Genomic DNA, 18430 nt, shown 5'->3' with positions numbered 1-18430 from the left:
CTACAACTAAGTGGAGGGTTAGAGTTATTCATATTTGAAGTTAATTTTTTCATATTGAATATAATCAATAAAATATGTCTTTCTTCTCGTCCTGTTGAAACATTTCTTGAGTCAGACTGTGCAGCTGGTTCCGCCACTGCTTTAATAACAAAGAGCTTGACATTGCAGCACATGCTGTTAAAAGGAATCCATGCTCAACTAGTTTGTGCTTTCACAGTGGGATGAAAAGAAATTCTCTCAGTCACTGTCTCTGGGTGTTGAGTTTGAGGTGTCTAGACGCTTAGATATCGACTGTTCACACACCCAAACATGTTGCCATCACATCCGCTCAATATCAAAAAAATTCCACCGAACTTTTTCTTAATCCGTCCAGAAGCACGTTCATGTTCATAATAACTGAGAAAGAAGAAGAAGAAGAAGAAGAAGAAGAAGAAGAAGAAGAAGAAGAAGAAGAAGAAGAAGAAGAAGAAGAAGAAGAAGAAGAAGATGAAGAAGAAGATGAAGAAGAAGAAGAAGACAGGGATGAGAAGAACGAAGGGATGGTGGCTCACTCTGCCACAAGCGAGGAGCGAGAAAGAGAGGAGCATGTGGAGGAGAGAGAAGAGAGGGGGTGGACGCACAGGAAGCACATTTGTATGCATTTCCTCTCATAACAGGAAGAGGCCGGTGGCTTCCCCTTCACAATGGCTCTGCTTCTGCTCCCCACCTCCTGCCTGCTTCCCTGGGGGAGGAGGAGGTGGAGGAAGAGGAGGAGTGGAGAGACAGGCACCAGAAAGTGCTGGTTAGCAAACCAAACATGGCCGCGCGGAGACCTCCACACGCGCACACGTGCAACGCGCAACACGCGCGCACGTCAGTCAGCGACGAAGCGGCACAATTTGTCTTGAGACAAACACTTATCCCATTGTCCGGGGCCGAGCAGGAAGACACGGGCTTATGCAAATGAATAAGAGAAGCCTGAGACCTGGGCCTGAACTCTGCCTCGCAGCCAAAGGAGCTGTTAAGAGGGGCATTACGACAAAAGAGGCTTTGTCCAACCTCTAATATATGCTGTGCTCTTCTCTCTCCTCAAAACTCCACTTAACATCCTTTTTCTGAGCGCTTTCATTATACAGTAGCAACAGGGAGGAGGCCGACTCCAAACATTTCTCCATTCAACGTGTCCACTTTGACTGGTTAAAAGCTAACCGGCGAAACTCCGGGAGCGCCGTCCTAATTGTGCCAATTTTAGTTATAGGTGCGTAACTTAAAACACGCACTTCACTTACAGCCCTGAAATGGCCGGCCATGCTTCTTCTCTGTACTGTATGTTCCTGTTTATGCTAAAAAAAACCGCAAATGGAAAAAGATATACCCACCGGCTAAAAAAAAAACTGGATGTTACATCGCGAGGCCCAAGTTCGTTGCCGCAATGACCAAAATAGCTTTGTTGTAATTCATTCGAGATAAAAAAGAACTTCTTCTTAAAGTGAGGCGGACAAATTCGTATAAACCGCGTCCTCGCATGCTTAGCTTCTTTGGCAATTTCTTTTGAGAGGTGACCCCATTAACCCCAGTTTTTACTAAATAAACTCTAACAAGCACCGCTCACAATTAGCTGCTGGGAGAAAATAGGCAAAAAGACATAAATGACCTTCAGATTATGAGCCGTTCCCTCAACGTTTATCAAGAAAGTAAAAGGCTATGACTCATGAGACAACACCCACAGTTACAGTACAACATATTTTTACACCTGATGTTTCCCACATATTTCTTTTTCATAAATGTTAAGTTTAAAAAAATATATATTTGATAATTTCCTATTTTTTTTTTTTATGAAATGAAAAGTTCCAAATAATCGGACAAAGAAAACTTGAGCGAGGCGCTAGACCAGCCGTTCTGGTGGGGATGGTGAGTGTGAGGTGAGACGAGCCACGCGACGAACGCGAGAACAAGGAGCGCGACAAGAACTACACGGAGGAGGCGGAGGACAATGGGAATGCAGCGGAGAGGGGAGGCGAGAGCTCGGCGAGGCCCTTCCACGCGGGGGTCTCGGCAGCGACGCCGAGGAGACGGCGGAAGGTGGGAAACAGGGAATTAGAGGAGGGGTGCAGAGGTGAGGAGCGACCCTCTGGGCCTCATTATTTTCCTGCTGTTAATTTCACCCGCACGTTTTCTCACCCCCAGTGCTGTTGATTAGAGGGAAGCGTGCCGCCGTGGAGGCGGAGCGCGCCCGCGTCGCGGCGGTGGCAGCGGCGGCGGCGCTTTCGTTAGCAGGAAGACGTAAAGACGCTAAAGCTTTTTTAGCATCTCCCAGCCGACTACGTGTTAGAGCGACTGTTGTTTGCGGGAGTCGGCAGATCCTGTTGTTTTACTTCCTGCCACCGATGACCTGATCCATGTTTAACCTTTGGTCCTGGGCCCCCCCCCCTCCCTGGAAGCCACATGTCCCACACAGACACACAGATTTGCACAAACAAGTCATCCTAAATTAGGCCCGCTGAGCGTACTGGCTGGAGAGGTACCACTAATTAGAGCCAATTGCAATAAATTAGTCGACCCCTCAGTCTGACTCTAGAGAGATTTATGTGTTTTCGGTGTGTACATATGCTGATGTGTATTCATTCATCCGCGCTGCAGCAGCGAAACAGTCGCATGTGATTGTATAATTTAAATTTGATTTGTCTCACGGTGACAGTGACGCGCACACACACACACACACACACCTATGTACGTTTCGTGCAGCGCGGATGCGTGCGCCCGCCTGTGCGGCTGCGCCGGCGAAGCAGAGTCTGCTCTCTGTGTGCAGTCCGTGAGTTTATGGCACAGGGGGCTCTTTCATGTGCCCTCGGCCGGGAGAGGGTCTGAGTGGTCGGGGGGCTCGGAGCCAGGACTCACACACTGCTGCCCAGTGTCCAGGGCGTCGGGCAGCCAGTCAACACCAGGGAGGCCTGGTCCTTCTGCCCCGGCCCTGGGGAAGTGTTTGGGTGCCCCGGGGGGGTGGGGGGGTGAGTGGCTGCGCAGACAGAGCCAGGTCCTGTGCCCACCGCGGCGCGGCCCGTTCAGGGACGGCGGCGGTGCCCCGTAGGCGGCGAGGCAGCGCCGACAGGCCCGCGGACAGAGCTGCAGGACGGAGCTTTGTGCCACTGCGCTCGACGGGGACTAGACGCCGACATTGGATTCGCAGCCGTGCTGGATCGTCACACATCGGAGCATTCAAAACACGCCCGATGCGTTTAATCATTGCGCTGCATGTTGAGGTTGAAAGTCAGCCTCCTCTGGTGTTTATTTGGCTTGTGCTATGGAACATTTCCTCAAAAAGGAAGTGAAAATATGCAAAGCCAACGCTTCCGTTTTTTTGTTGTTTTTCTTTTTTTTTTCTTTTTCCTGTGAGAAGAAAATTTAGGTTTCTGCGTCCGTCCCTGTCTTGTGATGCCCGCTTCTACAAAATGTGGTGATGTCACTTCTCTGGGCCGAGGGTTGACATGATGTGCTGTTTGCCACATGACCCGATGACATCACATCAGGAGGAATCATTTTATTAACTCGAACGACACTAACGGAGCAAGTAATCTATGATTTCAGAGCTCAAAACAACAAAATTTATTGATTTCCCTTTCCCTGAACTCTTTCTCTCTCTCTCTCTCTCCCCCCCTCCCCCTGTAAGTAAAGCCCGGATATCTCAGCCATCGATTCCCCTCAGGTGTCCTTCCTGTATCCCTCCTTCCCTCCTTATCCTCGGGAGCCGAAGTGGCTCGTGCGAGTGGCGGGTCGGGTCTACGGCGGGTGGAAGATAACAGTACGGAAGAGGAACGGCTGCTGCGGCAATGTGATAGCTTCAGTCCTCGTGTCAAACCCGGTGACCTCCGTGCTCCTGTTCTCTCTCCCTTTGTCTTTGTCCATCTTTCTTGCGGACAGCTCCATTATTTAGAATATAATCAGCCGCGTATTGTCTCACTTCTCTATGTGTCTCCATTGTATGGTCCGTTCTGTGCTGCATCTCTGACCAAACGCCCACTGCGTATCAGCAGAGTCGTGATTACCAACAATTTCTTTATCTCTCGCTGAACTTATTGAAATTGCCTCGTAACAACAGTCACAGTCTGCTTCAGTTCCTTCCTGTCCATGAGCCCTCACTTTCTGCGGCCGCAGCCGAGAAACGGCTGCGTGGAATTTTCCTGCGGACGTCAAACGGCGGCAAAGATGTGGCGACGGCGATGAAGCAGGCTGCACGCGTGCTTGACCTGTGATCCAGGGGCCACGTTAGCAGCGTATGGATCCAATTGGGCTGCCAGGAAGCTGACAAAGTGTCAGTGGTCAGTCGTGCCACAGGAAGTGATCGATGGTGGGCCTCGAGGGCAGTGAGAGAGCTCTGTCTCTATCTATTTCCTGCCACAGACGTAGTGTCTGCTTGAGTCACGCCGTCCACAATTTATTACATCTCAAGTAATGCCAGCTGTTGTTCAGAACCGCCTTGCAACAATCCCATTGTTTGACTTTTTTCTTTTTAATTACTACGTGTTGCTGCTTTTTAAAAAAATGTGTTACGCTAAGGAAAAATACAGCTGATTTAGCTCAGACCAGACTCTTCCAGGCTGGTTTCCAGGCCTGTCTTCGCCTCCAGAGGTCTGGGCCCAGTAATGTTCCACGGCCGGTGAGCTAAACTGGGTGGCAGGGTGCGAGGATGAAGTCCCCACAGCAGTGATATGCAGAATGGATTTTGCCAATTATAAATATACCAGTGCAAAATCCTGGTTTGTTGGTAAGAGGAGACCCGGGTCTGCAGAACAATGACTGCTCTATCTGTTCACACTCTTTTCTGCCCCCTAATTCACATATTGCCCAGGCTCCCATAAGACCTTCAGTGTTGAGGGCTATGTGGGGTGTTGGGTGTTTCTCTCCCCCTCCTCCCCCCACCCTCATACTCATCCATCCTCCCATCCCCCAGGGACTTACCTGTCTGTTGCGTTCATCCATAATCCGCGTGATCTGAATCTTTTTCCTCCCCATCGTCCCCGTCTCTTTCTTTTTCTCCTCTTTCTAAAGAACTTTATGCTTTTCTTCCTCTCCCTTCTCTTTCTTCTTCTATCTCGTCTTCTCTCTCTTCACTCTTCTCCTCTTTCCGTTGGCTGTCGGTTCCTCTGCTTTCTATTTGTTCCAATCAACTCAAAGGTTCCAGCATCCGTACCTGCAAGAAAGACAAGGGGGAGGGGGGAGAGGGGGGTGGCGGGATGAGCATTAAATGAAATGAAATATAGCAAAATACCAAGAGGAAAAAAAAATAATAAAAGTGGCATCATGGCAGCCACAAGGGAGGGTGAAGAAAGACAAAGAATCTGTCAACAATGTTGTGAGAACTGCTGTGTTTTTCACTGTCGATATCATGCAAATCAGTTTTTGCATTTTTTTTTTCCGAGGCGCCGAGTATGAGAGGAGACAGCACTGTCAGGATCTCGCCTCCTTCACAGAGAGTTTGACAGTGTTTTGGAAGTGCCGCTAACTTAATCGCTCTAATCACCAACACTGTAACATTACCTCCAGACTGAGAAATACATTTTGTTTCTTCCCACGAAGCTGCACTGTATTGACAGTGGGACTGCCAGACGCAGCCGCTGTCTTACGCGATCCGCGGCTCGTCTCCAAAATGGCAGCACAAGAATACAGATGTAACGCGGAGCTGAGTCTTACCAGGTTCTGGCAAAAACAGAAGAGAGGTGCCACGAGTCATTTTTTTGAGATATAGGAGAATGAGGTTTCTGGGAGGCAGCGCTTAAACAAAACGCCGACGTGCTGTACTGTACAATCTCGCTGGAGAGTCTGACTATGACAAGGAGCTTTTGGAGGAAGGCACTGACTAAGTGCTGGACCTTCGTGCAGGACAGCAGCTGACTGCAAGGGAGAAAGCTGTGCTCCAAAAACTTTGTGCGCGCGTGTGTGTGTGTGTGTGCGTGTGTGTGTGTGTGTGTGTGTGTGTGTGTGTGTGCGCGCGCGCGTGCCCGCACGCACGTTCTTGTGCGAGCTTGGCTAAGCCAGAGCTCCAGTGCATCTCTCCAGAGTGCTAAAGTAGGCCAACCCAATCTATCTCAGGGAGGAGCAGAAGAACTGTTGTTGTGTTTTCTTTTGACAGTAGAGGTGATAACGTCCCTCGTTATGCAAATGAGCATCCCATTATTTAAGCTCAGTGCAATGCAGGGGAGCTGTCAGCGCCGTCACATGAAAAAAAAAAAATTCTCCATCTACCCTGCCTTTTTTTTCTCTACTTTCCCCTTCTTCTCTCTTCTCTCCTTTCTGAACCAGATTTCCGGCACCTGGCAGCACAAGCATCAGACATTGATGTGGAAGACGACACCGCTTCACCAAAAGACATGTCAGTCTCAGTCTCTCTCTCTATCAGTCTCTCTCTCTCTTTCTCGTACACCCCTGCTCCCTTCCTCACTTTCCCATACACTCCTTTGCAGGCTCCCACACGCGCGCATGCACATTATAATGCACTTCCCTTCCTTTCCTCTCCTTTTTTTTTTTTTACCATCCTCCCCTAACCTGAATCCATGTATTTATTGAGTAACATGCATGAGAAAGCACAAGAAATCTCTAAACCCTTGAGGTGAGTACAGCAGATTGCAATGCACTTGACCTCTTTGTGATGAAGAGTAGGACACTGATAATGAAAGTGCGTAATAGGAACGTCCAGGGATACAGTCCAGCCTGTGGCGGTAAAACGTGTCTATGGATCGTTTCTTTATTATTTTTCCTGAATGTACCTGCTGAAAAATCCTAATACTGTCATATTTAGCGCAATGCTAAAACTAAGCTGTTGTGGGTCCTTATTGTCCATTGCATTATGCAGACTTAGTAAATATATAATTTGTTTAACAAATAACGAAACATCTTTTGGTAAAGGCTTCCATCATCCAGAATGGGAAAAAAAAACAATGAGACAATACAATATGAACAATGATGAAATGCATGACAGAAAACTTCCCCAGTTGATGGTTTGGTGGACGCCCACTTATGGAAGAAATGAGATACAAACACAAATGCAGCGCTTGGCAGTTAGGACAACAGCCGGACTGCACCATCATAATAACAACAAGACCTAAAATAGCCGTGAAGAGGCTATCTGAAACGTTTTAGCATTGCTTTGCGCACACACACCCTTCCACAGACAGAAAAACAAAGAGCTGCCCTCTGGAAGAAAACAAAGGAGGATGTTGTCAGACAAACTGGGATTACGAGCCAATACTAAGGCGTTTGGCATAAGACAGCCAGACAAGGATATCAATCAAGTCGCCATACTTCAATCACAGGCTTGACAGCATCACTCCCTCCCAGTCTTTGTGCTCAACACCACCCAGCGCGGGCAAGGCTCCAAACCAGGAGGCGTTACCTCGGTGATCCCTGCCTCCACGTTCCGCCCACGGCCGAACCTCTCAATGTGAGCACCCACCGGGGCAACACCTTAGGCCTTATGTAACGTTAGCGCTAAGACTAAGCCCGTGTCCTGAACATTTAATCCCCGCTTTTGGCTCCCGTCGCCAGCCAACGCTCCCTGAGGTGAGCCTCTGCTGCCGCTTAGCCCCGTGTCTGTGCCTCCCTACCTCACCCCCACACCACCACCACCACCACCACCACCACCACCACCACCAAATCCCCTTCGCACCATCGCCTGTGCTGCCTCCTCCCACACAACCACGTACGTTCCCTTCCCTCCGTCCCCTCTGCCGCCACCAGCCCTACTTCTTCCACACGCCCGCCCCCATCCCACATCATTGCCAGGCAGCTCCTGGATAACAGCCTCGTACCCCCCCCCCCCCTCCTTCCCCCGCGGTGAACAGCGTCGGTGCATTTAACAGATTACCACTGAATCACCCATTTAGGGCCGTGACGCCGAGATAGTGAAATGACAAGAAATGCAGGACATGGCGGAGGCTTAGAGGTCAAGTTGCAGAGGACGGTGGTCTGACACTGACACCTACGCGGGGCGATAAGACAGCAAGAAGAATAAAGAGGAGACAAAGGAAGGAAGTCACAAATGAGACCGTGAAGCTGATTCGCTAATCCTAGCGTGTGGTGTTGGGAAAGTGGGATGGAGCCATGGAAAAGGAGGAAGGCACACAAGTGGAAAAGTTTATTTATCCTGTGTGTGGAGTCTGACTAATGGAAGGCCGGTGCTCACACCAGCCCGATAACTGCGAGGAGGCAACAGCGAGCGAGCGCTAAGGTCAGAGGGCGCGATGGCACCCAGCAGACAGAAACACAATGGCTGCTCCTCTGCTTGTTTTATACCCTGTATCCCAAGTTTCTGCGCTTTAAAGTTGGAGAGGTGACAATGAAAAAGACCCAGAGCGGAGAGAGAGAGAGAGAGAGAGAGAAAACGAGAAACGGAGAGAAAAGAGGGAAATGGAGTGAAGCATAAAGAGGAATCTTTTGAACAGGCACCAGGCCTCTCCTGGGGGAGGGGAAGAGCTGTACCCACGACCCTCCCATCTGTTAAGCAGACGGACGGAGAGAGAGAGAGGGAGCGAGAGAGATGAAGGCTAGGGGAGGATGGGAGAGATGGAGAGGGAGCAGCAATTCAGCACATAGATCTAATGAGCATTCTCTCTCTCTCTCTCTCTCTCTCTCTCTCTCTCCCGGCGTGTGTGTCTCAGAAGTGGAGCTGAGAGGACGATGAGAACATATACACTCGGTGCACCACAAGGCTTGATTCTAGGTCGCCTCACTCCCAAGTGTTTAGTCACTAAAAACTAATATACAGCACACAGCGCTTTTTCACATTCTAATAGACAGTCTGCAGGGTGCTTGTTAATGCGCTTTCGTTATTGAGGACAGATAGCGAAGATGACCAATGAATCAAGGGGGGGCGACTAAAAGCGGAACTTTACCTTGACTCATGTTGTGGAGCAATTCATCACGTTGAACGACAGCCCGCTGACATTTGTTAGCGAGCCTGGAGAAAGGACGCGACTCCGAAGCGCCACAAAGCGCACAGTTCCAAGAACAAAAGTTGCGCGTGTTCATCCATCACATCATTTCTGCATTCGGAGAATTGCGAGAAGGGGGGGGGGATAAACATTAAAACAGGAAGCCCGCGCGGCGTAAACGGCGAGCCTTTGCAGAATTCTGCTGATGCCGGTATTCTCAAATCCTAATTCTACACCTCGTTGCAAATTGGGGGAGGTGATTTATCACGACGGGATTGTTGATGCTTTTCCAAAGAAACCCCACCTCTGCTCGTGGTACAGTACATCTGCAAAACATTTGGTAATAGCATGTGTCCTGAAATACAGAGAAAAAATTATATATATAGAAGTGTATATATATAAATATATACACACACACCAGTATCCTCTATCCTCCAAGGAGGTGTAGTTGGGAGGATTTGAAATAACATATTACACTGCAGTAAGTAAACCTTTTAGGAGGTGTATCGTACATTAAATAAACGCTCTCTCTTTTTAAATAAACTCCCATTTCCTTGCAGAGGAAGAGGAAAAAAGTGCTTTAATATAGTTTTCCAAACACAATCCTAACGTCAGTACACACGCACAGTGTTCAATTTCTACTTGAACATTTCTGTCATGCAGAAGATTTCTTTTCCTGGAGAACATTTCTTCTTCTTTTTTTTTAAGATGTGTAGATTTTCTGGAGGTTTTCCTTTTTTTTTTATTTATTTTTTCCCGTCTTTGCGTCGCTGCAGCTACGCGCCAGTAAACATGCGGTTGCGCGTTTGATTCAGAAACAAGCGAACGCCGCCGCACTTTATCTCCTCCAAGGATGGATGGAGTCGCGGCGGCAGAAACGAGAGAAGGCGAAGGATCAGGCGGAGGAGCCAGTCGATGGCCAGGCAGGATGCGAACAGAAAAATGTGTATCAGGTCTCATTGTGCCTCTAATGTCATTACAGGCAGTGACTCCTCTATGTGGCATGCCACACTCCCCATCTGTCAGAGCGAGATAGGCAGGGTGACGAATGGCTATCACTGCCACTTCCCTCAACCCCCACCGCCCCCACTCGCCCCACACTAATGGCTGTATCTTTTTCGAGTGCTAGGGGAGAAGAGTGACCTAAACCTGGGCGGTAGCCCATGCGTAGGTGGGCCTCTATGGCTCTGAATCCCAGTAGATATTGGGGCTAATTTAACATGTTAGCAGCTAAAGAGATTAGCAACATGTACATCTGGGGATTAGACTGATAGTGGTGGATCATCTTATAATGTGTTCATTCCTTTTTTTTTTCTTTTTTTCTTCCACTGAGCGCTCGAGCTGAACTTGAATGTGAGCGGCTGCAGTGTGTGCGTGTCGGAGGACGTGTCTTCACCTGTCTGTGCCGATTAGCTCACGGTTTAGTCGGATCATTAGCGAGGCAACGGCGGTTTTGCATGTATTCTATTTTCAATCTCCGCGTGCCTTAGAACTGAGACACCTGTCTATTGATGAGGAGGAAAGTGAGCCAATAGCCTGTGGTTGGCACGGGTTTTAGCCACTCTGTCAAGCCGTCGCAGGCGTGACTGACATCATGGAACAAAGTATATTGTCATAAGTAGCAGCTCGAGCCCAGCGCGATGAGCTCCCCCCGCGCCTCAGCAGCCCCGGTTCAAGCGATTCCTCAACTTAAAACTTTACAGCTCAACTTTAAGCCTAATTGATTTTTAAACTAATGAGACTCCGTCAGCACTGTTTCCTCTCTTATCCTTCAATCCTACAGTTATGCCCAAGGGTCCTGGAGGACAGAAAGACAGGAAACACACACACACGCACACACACACACACACACACACACACACACACACACACACACACACACACACACACACACACACACACACACACACACGGTGCTGAGCGGAAGGATGTGACATCAGCAGGCAGAGACAATCAAAGGTGCTAAAGGTGCTTCCTTCCCCAAATCACTCTGTTAACAAAGCATGGAGTGGGATTCAGAGCCCAATCACCACTCTTCCCTTTTATCTACGACGGCAGATGCCAAATGCAAATAAACAAGAAACAATATGTTTTCTGCGTATGAAACGCCTCAACCCTCACCTTGAGATTGAAATTTGAAACGTCTGCGCGAGGAGAAGTCTATTTCCTCGCGGAGACACATGCATTATTATCACAATATAAGCGCTTCTAAAAGTGTAATTGTTTGCCTTACTTGACAAATTCACCTCATGAAGCACCTTCAGCCGTAACAGCTTTCTGTCGAAGCAGCAATTAGAGAACATGTCATTTACTGGGCTGTACATCTATGTGAGCTATTACATACTGTGGATTTCAGCCGTTTATTGAACTGTTCTGAGTCCCCTCTCAAAAAAAAAATAGAAATACTATTTATGTCCTCACGCTTCGATCAAGTTATGTACTCAGAAAATATTTGTTATACAATTTCCCTTCACGAACAGATCATTTGCGCAGGTATGAGCGGGTAGAGACGCGGCGCGGAGCCGCCTTTCGTTTGGGCAGCTGCGCGTCTCACTCAGCACCGGCAAACAGGGGCCTTGGGCCGCAGGAGCAGCGACGGAGACAGGTAGCCATCCGTCAGCGGCGGCACAGAGACAGGCGAGAGGCGTCTTTCCATCGCCTATGGCTGACTGGCCCAAGGACAAAATGACTTGACACCATGCGTCAACCTCCCTCTCTGAAAGGAGGCCAAGGGCTGTTGAGCCGCAGCTGCTCGGCCAGAGGTAGTCGAGCAACAGGGCGCACGTGAAAGCTGGTCAAAAAGCCATCGCCCGCCCGTAGTCGGCAGCTTTTATACTGGGCATTCACTGCGGCCCGGAGCCCTGAGCAGCGCACAAATAAAATTAGAGGAGCACAAAAACAAACTTGCCACACGTGTGCCCCGGTGCCAAGCTGGGAAAATGTGGTATCAGAGAAAAAAGCAGAAGAGAAGAGAAAAGCAGAAGCAAAAGGCGAGCCACGAGCTGGAGAGGCCCCGGAAAGGCTGGAGTGAATCACCAGCTAGCGCTCAGTCTTTCCGTGGCATGATGGTAAAGAGGAGCGGCGGCTGGTTTCAAGCAGACGCCGGGCGCAGAGGAATAAAGAAGATGAAGAAGAGAGGAAGCCAGTGAAGGTGACCTGGTGCAAGGTGGGATGAGAGAGGAGGCGAGAAACAAGAGGGGCTGAACGGCGAAATATGGAAGTGGTGCAGATCGTGGAGATACTCGCATCCGAGCACATAAAAATAACATCGACCGAGTTTCACGTTATCAACACTCTCGCAGTTTCTTTCACTTCCCTCCCCTCACTTTCCAGTCATCGCAAGTCATTTACGCAGCCGGGCCGCGGGTCACGCGCGGACCCAGGTGCGACCGGCTGCTCGTCACCGGAGGGACGGTCGCACGTCCAGGTGCGCGGATCGGCTCCCTCCCCGCTCACGCGCCCGCTCGCATTATTAAAAGAGGTTGGGATTTAATGAGCCGTTAGCCGGTGCTGTGGAATTGCTGTATAAACTCTTAAATGATTGTACCCGGGCCCCACAGGAACCGCCGGCAGTCATGTCAGTAAGAACACAAAGCGCTGACATATTCACCCAATTATGTTCCCTGCCGAGTATGACAATGTCTCAGGATGTTAGTAACATTCTCCACTGGGGTGTGTGTGTGTGTGTGTGTGTGTGTGTGTGTGTGTGTGTGTGTGTGTGTGTGTGTGTGTGTGTGTGTGTGTGTGTGTCGATGTCAAAGGTTTAAAATTGAGTCTAAAGGCTTGTTGATGCTTTGGCTACTCTCGTTTAAACACACAAAACTCCCCAGTAGTCCCGCAGCCCCCCCTCACTGTATCAACATCATGGTTAAGACGATCCGCTGATGATTTCATCACACCGCCCCCCACCCCTTACTCTTTCTCTTCGCCACAGCATTCTAATCACCCTAATTAAAAGCTTTGTTCATTTAGAAATCTCTGATGACAATTTGTTTCACTCTACCCTACAGCAGCGGTGGCTGTGAAGAGAAGAGAATTAAATTTGATCTTCTGACAGCAATTATTAAATGCTCCCTCCTGGCTTCAATTAAGGCCCGCGGGCTAATGCTAACGTGGCTAGCCCTCACGCAGCCATGAGGTGGCTGGCGCACTTCCTTTTTCTTCCCCGGCTTCACTTCGTCACCGGCTCCGGCGCATGCTCGCGCGCGTGCGGCTGCATCCGTGCATGTCTGTCGGGTTGGAGGCTATGGAAATGCGTGGCCGCCTATGCACCGCCAGCTGCTTTGCATACTGGCTGATGGGAAAGGGGTGATAAAAGATGGTTTCTTTTTGACTGGTTGTTGCAACTCAGTCACTGACTTATCTACAGGACGGGGAAGTTGTGGAATTTACTATTTAACCCAGTCTCGCTTCATCAGCAACTTTACTTTCCACAATGAAGCAGTTATTCGAATTAAAAAGATTGTAAGTGAAAAGCCAAAACCTCAAATAGGGAACCTTCAGAAAACCAACCGTCTCTTGTCTCTTCTCCACTTCGACGTGGATAAATTATAATGTTCAGTTTTAACACTCATCAGGTGTAGAAGTGATCAAATTAATTCTTGAAATACTTTCTAAACAGGACTCTGCCTCTCTTGCGACACTCACGGGTCACGGCCGCAGAATTGCTGAGGTGGAGTGAGAGCCACAGCCCTGCTTTGAGTCTATGCACAGCGTGTGGGTAATCTGCAGAGAAGTAGAAGGTTGCACGTTTCAACAAGGATGTCCTTCATAGATTTGACCTTCTGTAATTTTTTTTTTCCTTCTTCTTCGTCTTTCTCTGGTCCCAGTGCTCTGATAGGAAACCGAGTAACCTAGATCGTAGAATAGAGAGAGAGAGAGAGAGAGAGAGAGAGAGAGAGAGAGAGAGAGAGAGAGAGAGAGAGAGAGAGAGAGAGTCTGTGACAGAGAAGGAGAGCGACACTGAGAAAAAGATGCAGTGGGACAGAATGAAAAATGATAGAGCAGTTGACAGCCAACCACACTACTACTTAAAAAGATAAAAAAACACCACTAGGATGATGTCAGACCCACTCTTCTGTTTTTTTTTGGTTTGGTTGCCACAAACTGATTGTGCTGATTACTGGTGAGCATTGTTTTCCTGTTGATGCCGTGCATCATTAAACAAAGATTGTTCCACTGTTCGTGTTTGCTTAAGTAATGTTTCCAGACACACGGGCACGCGCGCGCACACACACACACACACACACACACACACACACACACACACACACACACACACACGCGCGCGCACGCACGCACGCACGCACACACACACACACACACACACACGCACGCACACACACGCACACTGTAAACTGGTGATACAAATGATATGCTCAGCCTCTGCAATTTATGTCGTCTATTTATGACGACATAAATAAAATAAAACAAACTGTTTATAAATAATTACAGCTGAAAGTTGCAGTTCAGACGCAGCTTGGCCTCGTCTGTGCCTCACAGCTCCTGCAGTGGGACCAGCGGTGGGATGCGTGCGCGAGGCTAAAGGTTGCATGGAGTGTGCAGGGCGTGTGGCGGCGTTCGGTACCTACAGATCAGCCTCTGTTTAGGGGAGTGGCCCCACCAAGGCCAAAGCTGGGCCAGACCCAGTCCAAGCCTCTCATTAGTCATCGGCCGGGTGCCGCACTGCTGTTTGGAGTGGTTAAGGGGGAACCGGCGAGGGTCTGGCAGTTCCACTGTATTCCACTCCCAGCACCATCACAACCCAACCTCATCAAAGCGAGCGCTCGTAATTTGTCACAGAAAGCAGCCAATTAACATATGTTAAGGGAGGAGGGAGGACAAGAAGCAGGGAGGAGAGGAGGGGAGGGCGAGTGAAAAAAGATAGTGTATGATTAAAGAGTCTGCACAGCTGCACAAAATCAAGATGGCAACGAGAGGTTTGAAAGAGACCTCAGACCCAGTAATCTGATAAAGCTCGCTGTTACTTAACCCCCATGCGAAGGCAGAGAGGGAGCGGACGAAATAATAGAGACAAACAAATATTAAATTACTGCTGTGAAGCTACAGGCTTTGGCAGAGTGCCCCTGCTCCATATGTGGCTACAGTGAAGGCCGGTGGATCACACAGAGATGACCCCTCCTGCCAGAGAACTACTGCTGATTGACCACACGCTATTTTTAGCCCGGCGCTCGCCACTACGCTTGACGTCGTTCACAACAACTTGAACTTTTTCTTTTTTTTTTTTTTTTTTTTTGGTCACAGCAGAGTTCAAACGCACGGCGCACCACTGCAATTTAGATCATTCTCACGAAACAAAGGTGCTTTTATTTATTTTTTTCTCTTTTTCATTTATTTTTCTGTCGCAGACGAGCTGCTTACATTACATTCTGACTTGTTTGTTTGCTTTCAAATTCCTGTTCTTCGCGGTGTTTTTTTTTTTAACGTGCCGCGCGCGGTTATTTATGCATGCGCGCGCGTGCGCCCCGTGCGCGACGGCGCGCGCGCGCGCGCATTTACGTGTCTGTTATTGTTGATGTTGTTGTTGTAGGAACATCTTGTGAAGTGAGTTGTGTGATATTTCGCCTTGTTGCTGGATGCGGTGGCAGGCTGAATGCATTAGCAGCGCGCGCCGCTGCCGCTCCGTGTTCTGTCGTCTCTCAGCCACCTCTGCCTCGTCTCTCTACAGCGACTGATCACACGGGCTGACAAGCGAGTTCGGGTCTGCGTGTGCCGCGCCATCCTTCGCTACGTGGGCTTCGAGTCTTTCAGCGAGAAGAAGAAGAAGAAATACGAGAAGCGAGGGGAGGAAGCTTTAAACAAATTTCAGTGATTTTGGAATTATACGTCAAGTCGTGGGGAAATCCCCCAAACAAAAGGCAGAAAAGTTACAATATAATAATGTTGTATTCCTAATACAGATTGAGCCTGTTTATTATTATTAATGTTGTTGTCTTTAAATAAACTTATTTGTATATGACTAAAACCACAAATGGCCCAGAGAAAAGCTCACCCTACATTATATATATATAAATCATGACTGTTGCTTTTTTCCTCCTCTTCCTTTCTCTGGCTCTCTTATCCTGGCCATCAAGCATCAATCCTTATTTATTTATTTTTCCTATTTGGGAAGTAAAGGGCTGCAGTGGAGGAGTGAAGGCGAGGGAGGGGGGCAGCAAGTTGTGTTTGGTTCACAAGGCTCGTCGAAATGTTCTCCTCTCCTCTCCTCCGTGCTGCTGAGCTGGTGGTTCAGTGAAGGACCTGGCTGCCTGGAGTCCCCCCCCCCCTCTCTATCACCACCACCACACTCAAATCCCTCAGCTACAAGCACAGCTGCACCGTTCACATAACCTCGCCTGCCCCCTCCTACTACACCCCCCCCCCACACACACACACACACACACACATCTCCCCCACCCTCCCCCCAGCTAATGATAGCAGAGCACGTCCCCTCCACAAGGCAACAGCTTTTTCCACTTCATGTACACACACACACACACACACACACACACACACACACACACACACACACACACACACACACACACACTAGTGGGCACATCATATCCTTTTTCATTCTCTTGGTTTCTTCCCTTCATTTTTTCTCATATCATTCAATTTCTTCCCCTTCTCTTCACCCTGAGAAAAATCCCCTGGCCCTGTGACCCAAAGAAGGCCTGAGAACGTTACCCCCCCCCCCCCCCCCCCCCCACACACACACACACACACACACAAAATGCATTTTTTCTCCCACTGTGAGACTCTGCACAGCGAGTGACCTGCATCACAGCGGTGCGTGGGGAATTCGTGCGGGTGGGAGGCTTCGAGTGTGTGAACGTATGTATCCGCTCGTACCTGCACACTTACTTTATGTACGCGCTTCCTCTGTGCACGGGGGGGACGGAGGGAGGGAGGGAGGGAGATGGGAGGCGGGGGCAGCTCCGGGGCTTCTGCTGCGCCTAGTGTGCATTATCCCAAATAAACAACTCATTACACGTGTACTTAACGGAGGGAGGCTGGCGAGCGGTGGGAGCTAATCCCCGTTATCGGCCCCGGCGCTTCGCTTCCGATTCCGCCACGGCGAAGAGGAGAAGGTAGGATGTTCAACGCGGGAGGAAGAGTGAGGAGGAGGAGGAGGAGGCAAGACGAAGCATAAAAAAAAAACTTCCCACCAGCGCCTGTTTCGCTCATAGTACCTTTCTCTGTGCCTGTCCCGCTGCCCTCGTGCCTCCTCTCCCTTTGCCTCCCTGCGGGTTTCGCACAGCCCTCCCTTGTTTTTGACCATCTTTCAGAACTGGGTCATCGGCAGACTGTGTGGCAGCGTTCTGAAGTGCGGGAAAAAAGCCGGTTCTTTCCGCGGGAACAATCCAGGGCTGCTTTAACAAGTAGCCCCGCTTATCAAATTAAGCTGTCAAAAGCGCATTAATAACGGGCAGCGCAATTCCCCTCGCCGAGGAAGAGGGTTAAAAAAACACGGGACGAAAAACAGAATAATTTCTCGGGCCGTGCAGAGACACCGCCGAGGGCAGCGGGGGCTTTCAGAGAGTTGTCCTCTTTCCCTCCCACTCTTAATATGATTACGTGGCCGCTATTACGATTACATTTAGAGGCTGAACAAAAAAACCCCGGGCCGGGATCGCGCTCCCTGTTTAAGAAGAACCGCAGGCCGCACACGAGCCGCTTCCTGCGCTGTAAACATCTGTGGCACATGACGACGATGGAGGCGGAGGAGCATCACAGGGCGAAGGCCGGATGCGAAGTGAAGGGGTCGCGACCCTCCCGTTACTGAACCCGGAAATACACAACTGTTACACTGGCGACCAGCAATAGGCAGATTCCACTATCAAACCTAATATCGTTAACAGTGCAACAATATTGTGTTCACACACCCCCCCCAATGCTCCATCATTCCAAAATCCTCATTGCCCTCAAAAGCGTGACGCTACTTCATCCCGCAAGAAAGTGCGAGCAGAATGTGAGGGAAACAGTGTACGGCGGCGAGGCAGAAGAGAGAAAGTTAACACTCTCGCTGCTGTTCACATGGCATATGTCTGAGAGGCAGAAATGAAATTAACAAGACACCTCGGCTTACAGATGGCGGGGAGGAGAGAAAACCACCCTATGACCTTACACTCGGAGACTAGGTGTCGGGAAAAAAAAAAACGGAACGCGGCTCTCAATCTGAAGACACTCCGTCGCGTTGCCATCGTGACACTCCTCCCGCAGCCGGAGTTGGAGAAAAGAAATTCACTTGTAGTTTTTTTTGTTTTTTTTTTAAATCTCGGCGCTTCAATGTGACAGTGAGCCAACGCGGCCGCTACCCAACGCGTACACCCTTTAGTACTTTATTTCCCCCCAGAGGCTGATGTTCTCACAGCCCGTCCTGCCGGCCGGCGCTGGGGGGGATGTGACGCCGGGGGAGGGGGCTGAACCCACCACAGGTATCCCCTTCACTTCCTCGGCTATTTATAAAGCCGCGGGTCCGGCACCGGGGGCCAAAAATACCACGGCCGGCTGGTTTTTGATCC

The 18430-nt window shown here is 49.5% G+C and overlaps 1 protein-coding gene across 18 annotated transcripts in view; it reads right to left on the bottom strand.

Annotated features, from left to right (window-relative positions):
- Positions 1-18430, bottom strand: part of mef2cb (myocyte enhancer factor 2cb) — a 62884-nt gene that overhangs the window by 28704 nt on the left and 15750 nt on the right. For all 18 annotated transcript variants that reach the window (XM_055512040.1, XM_055512038.1, XM_055512041.1 and 15 more), the window contains exon 2: positions 4936-5167. In XM_055512040.1, the coding sequence (XP_055368015.1) occupies positions 4936-4989 (54 nt within the window). In that variant the 5' untranslated portion in view covers positions 4990-5167. The remainder of the gene's footprint in view (positions 1-4935; positions 5168-18430) is intronic.

The sequence above is a fragment of the Betta splendens genome, chromosome 9, assembly GCF_900634795.4.
Source record: "Betta splendens chromosome 9, fBetSpl5.4, whole genome shotgun sequence".
Taxonomy (NCBI): domain Eukaryota; kingdom Metazoa; phylum Chordata; class Actinopteri; order Anabantiformes; family Osphronemidae; genus Betta; species Betta splendens.
Note: the sequence above shows the minus strand (reverse complement) of the source record. Positions and strands in the feature narration are given on the sequence as shown.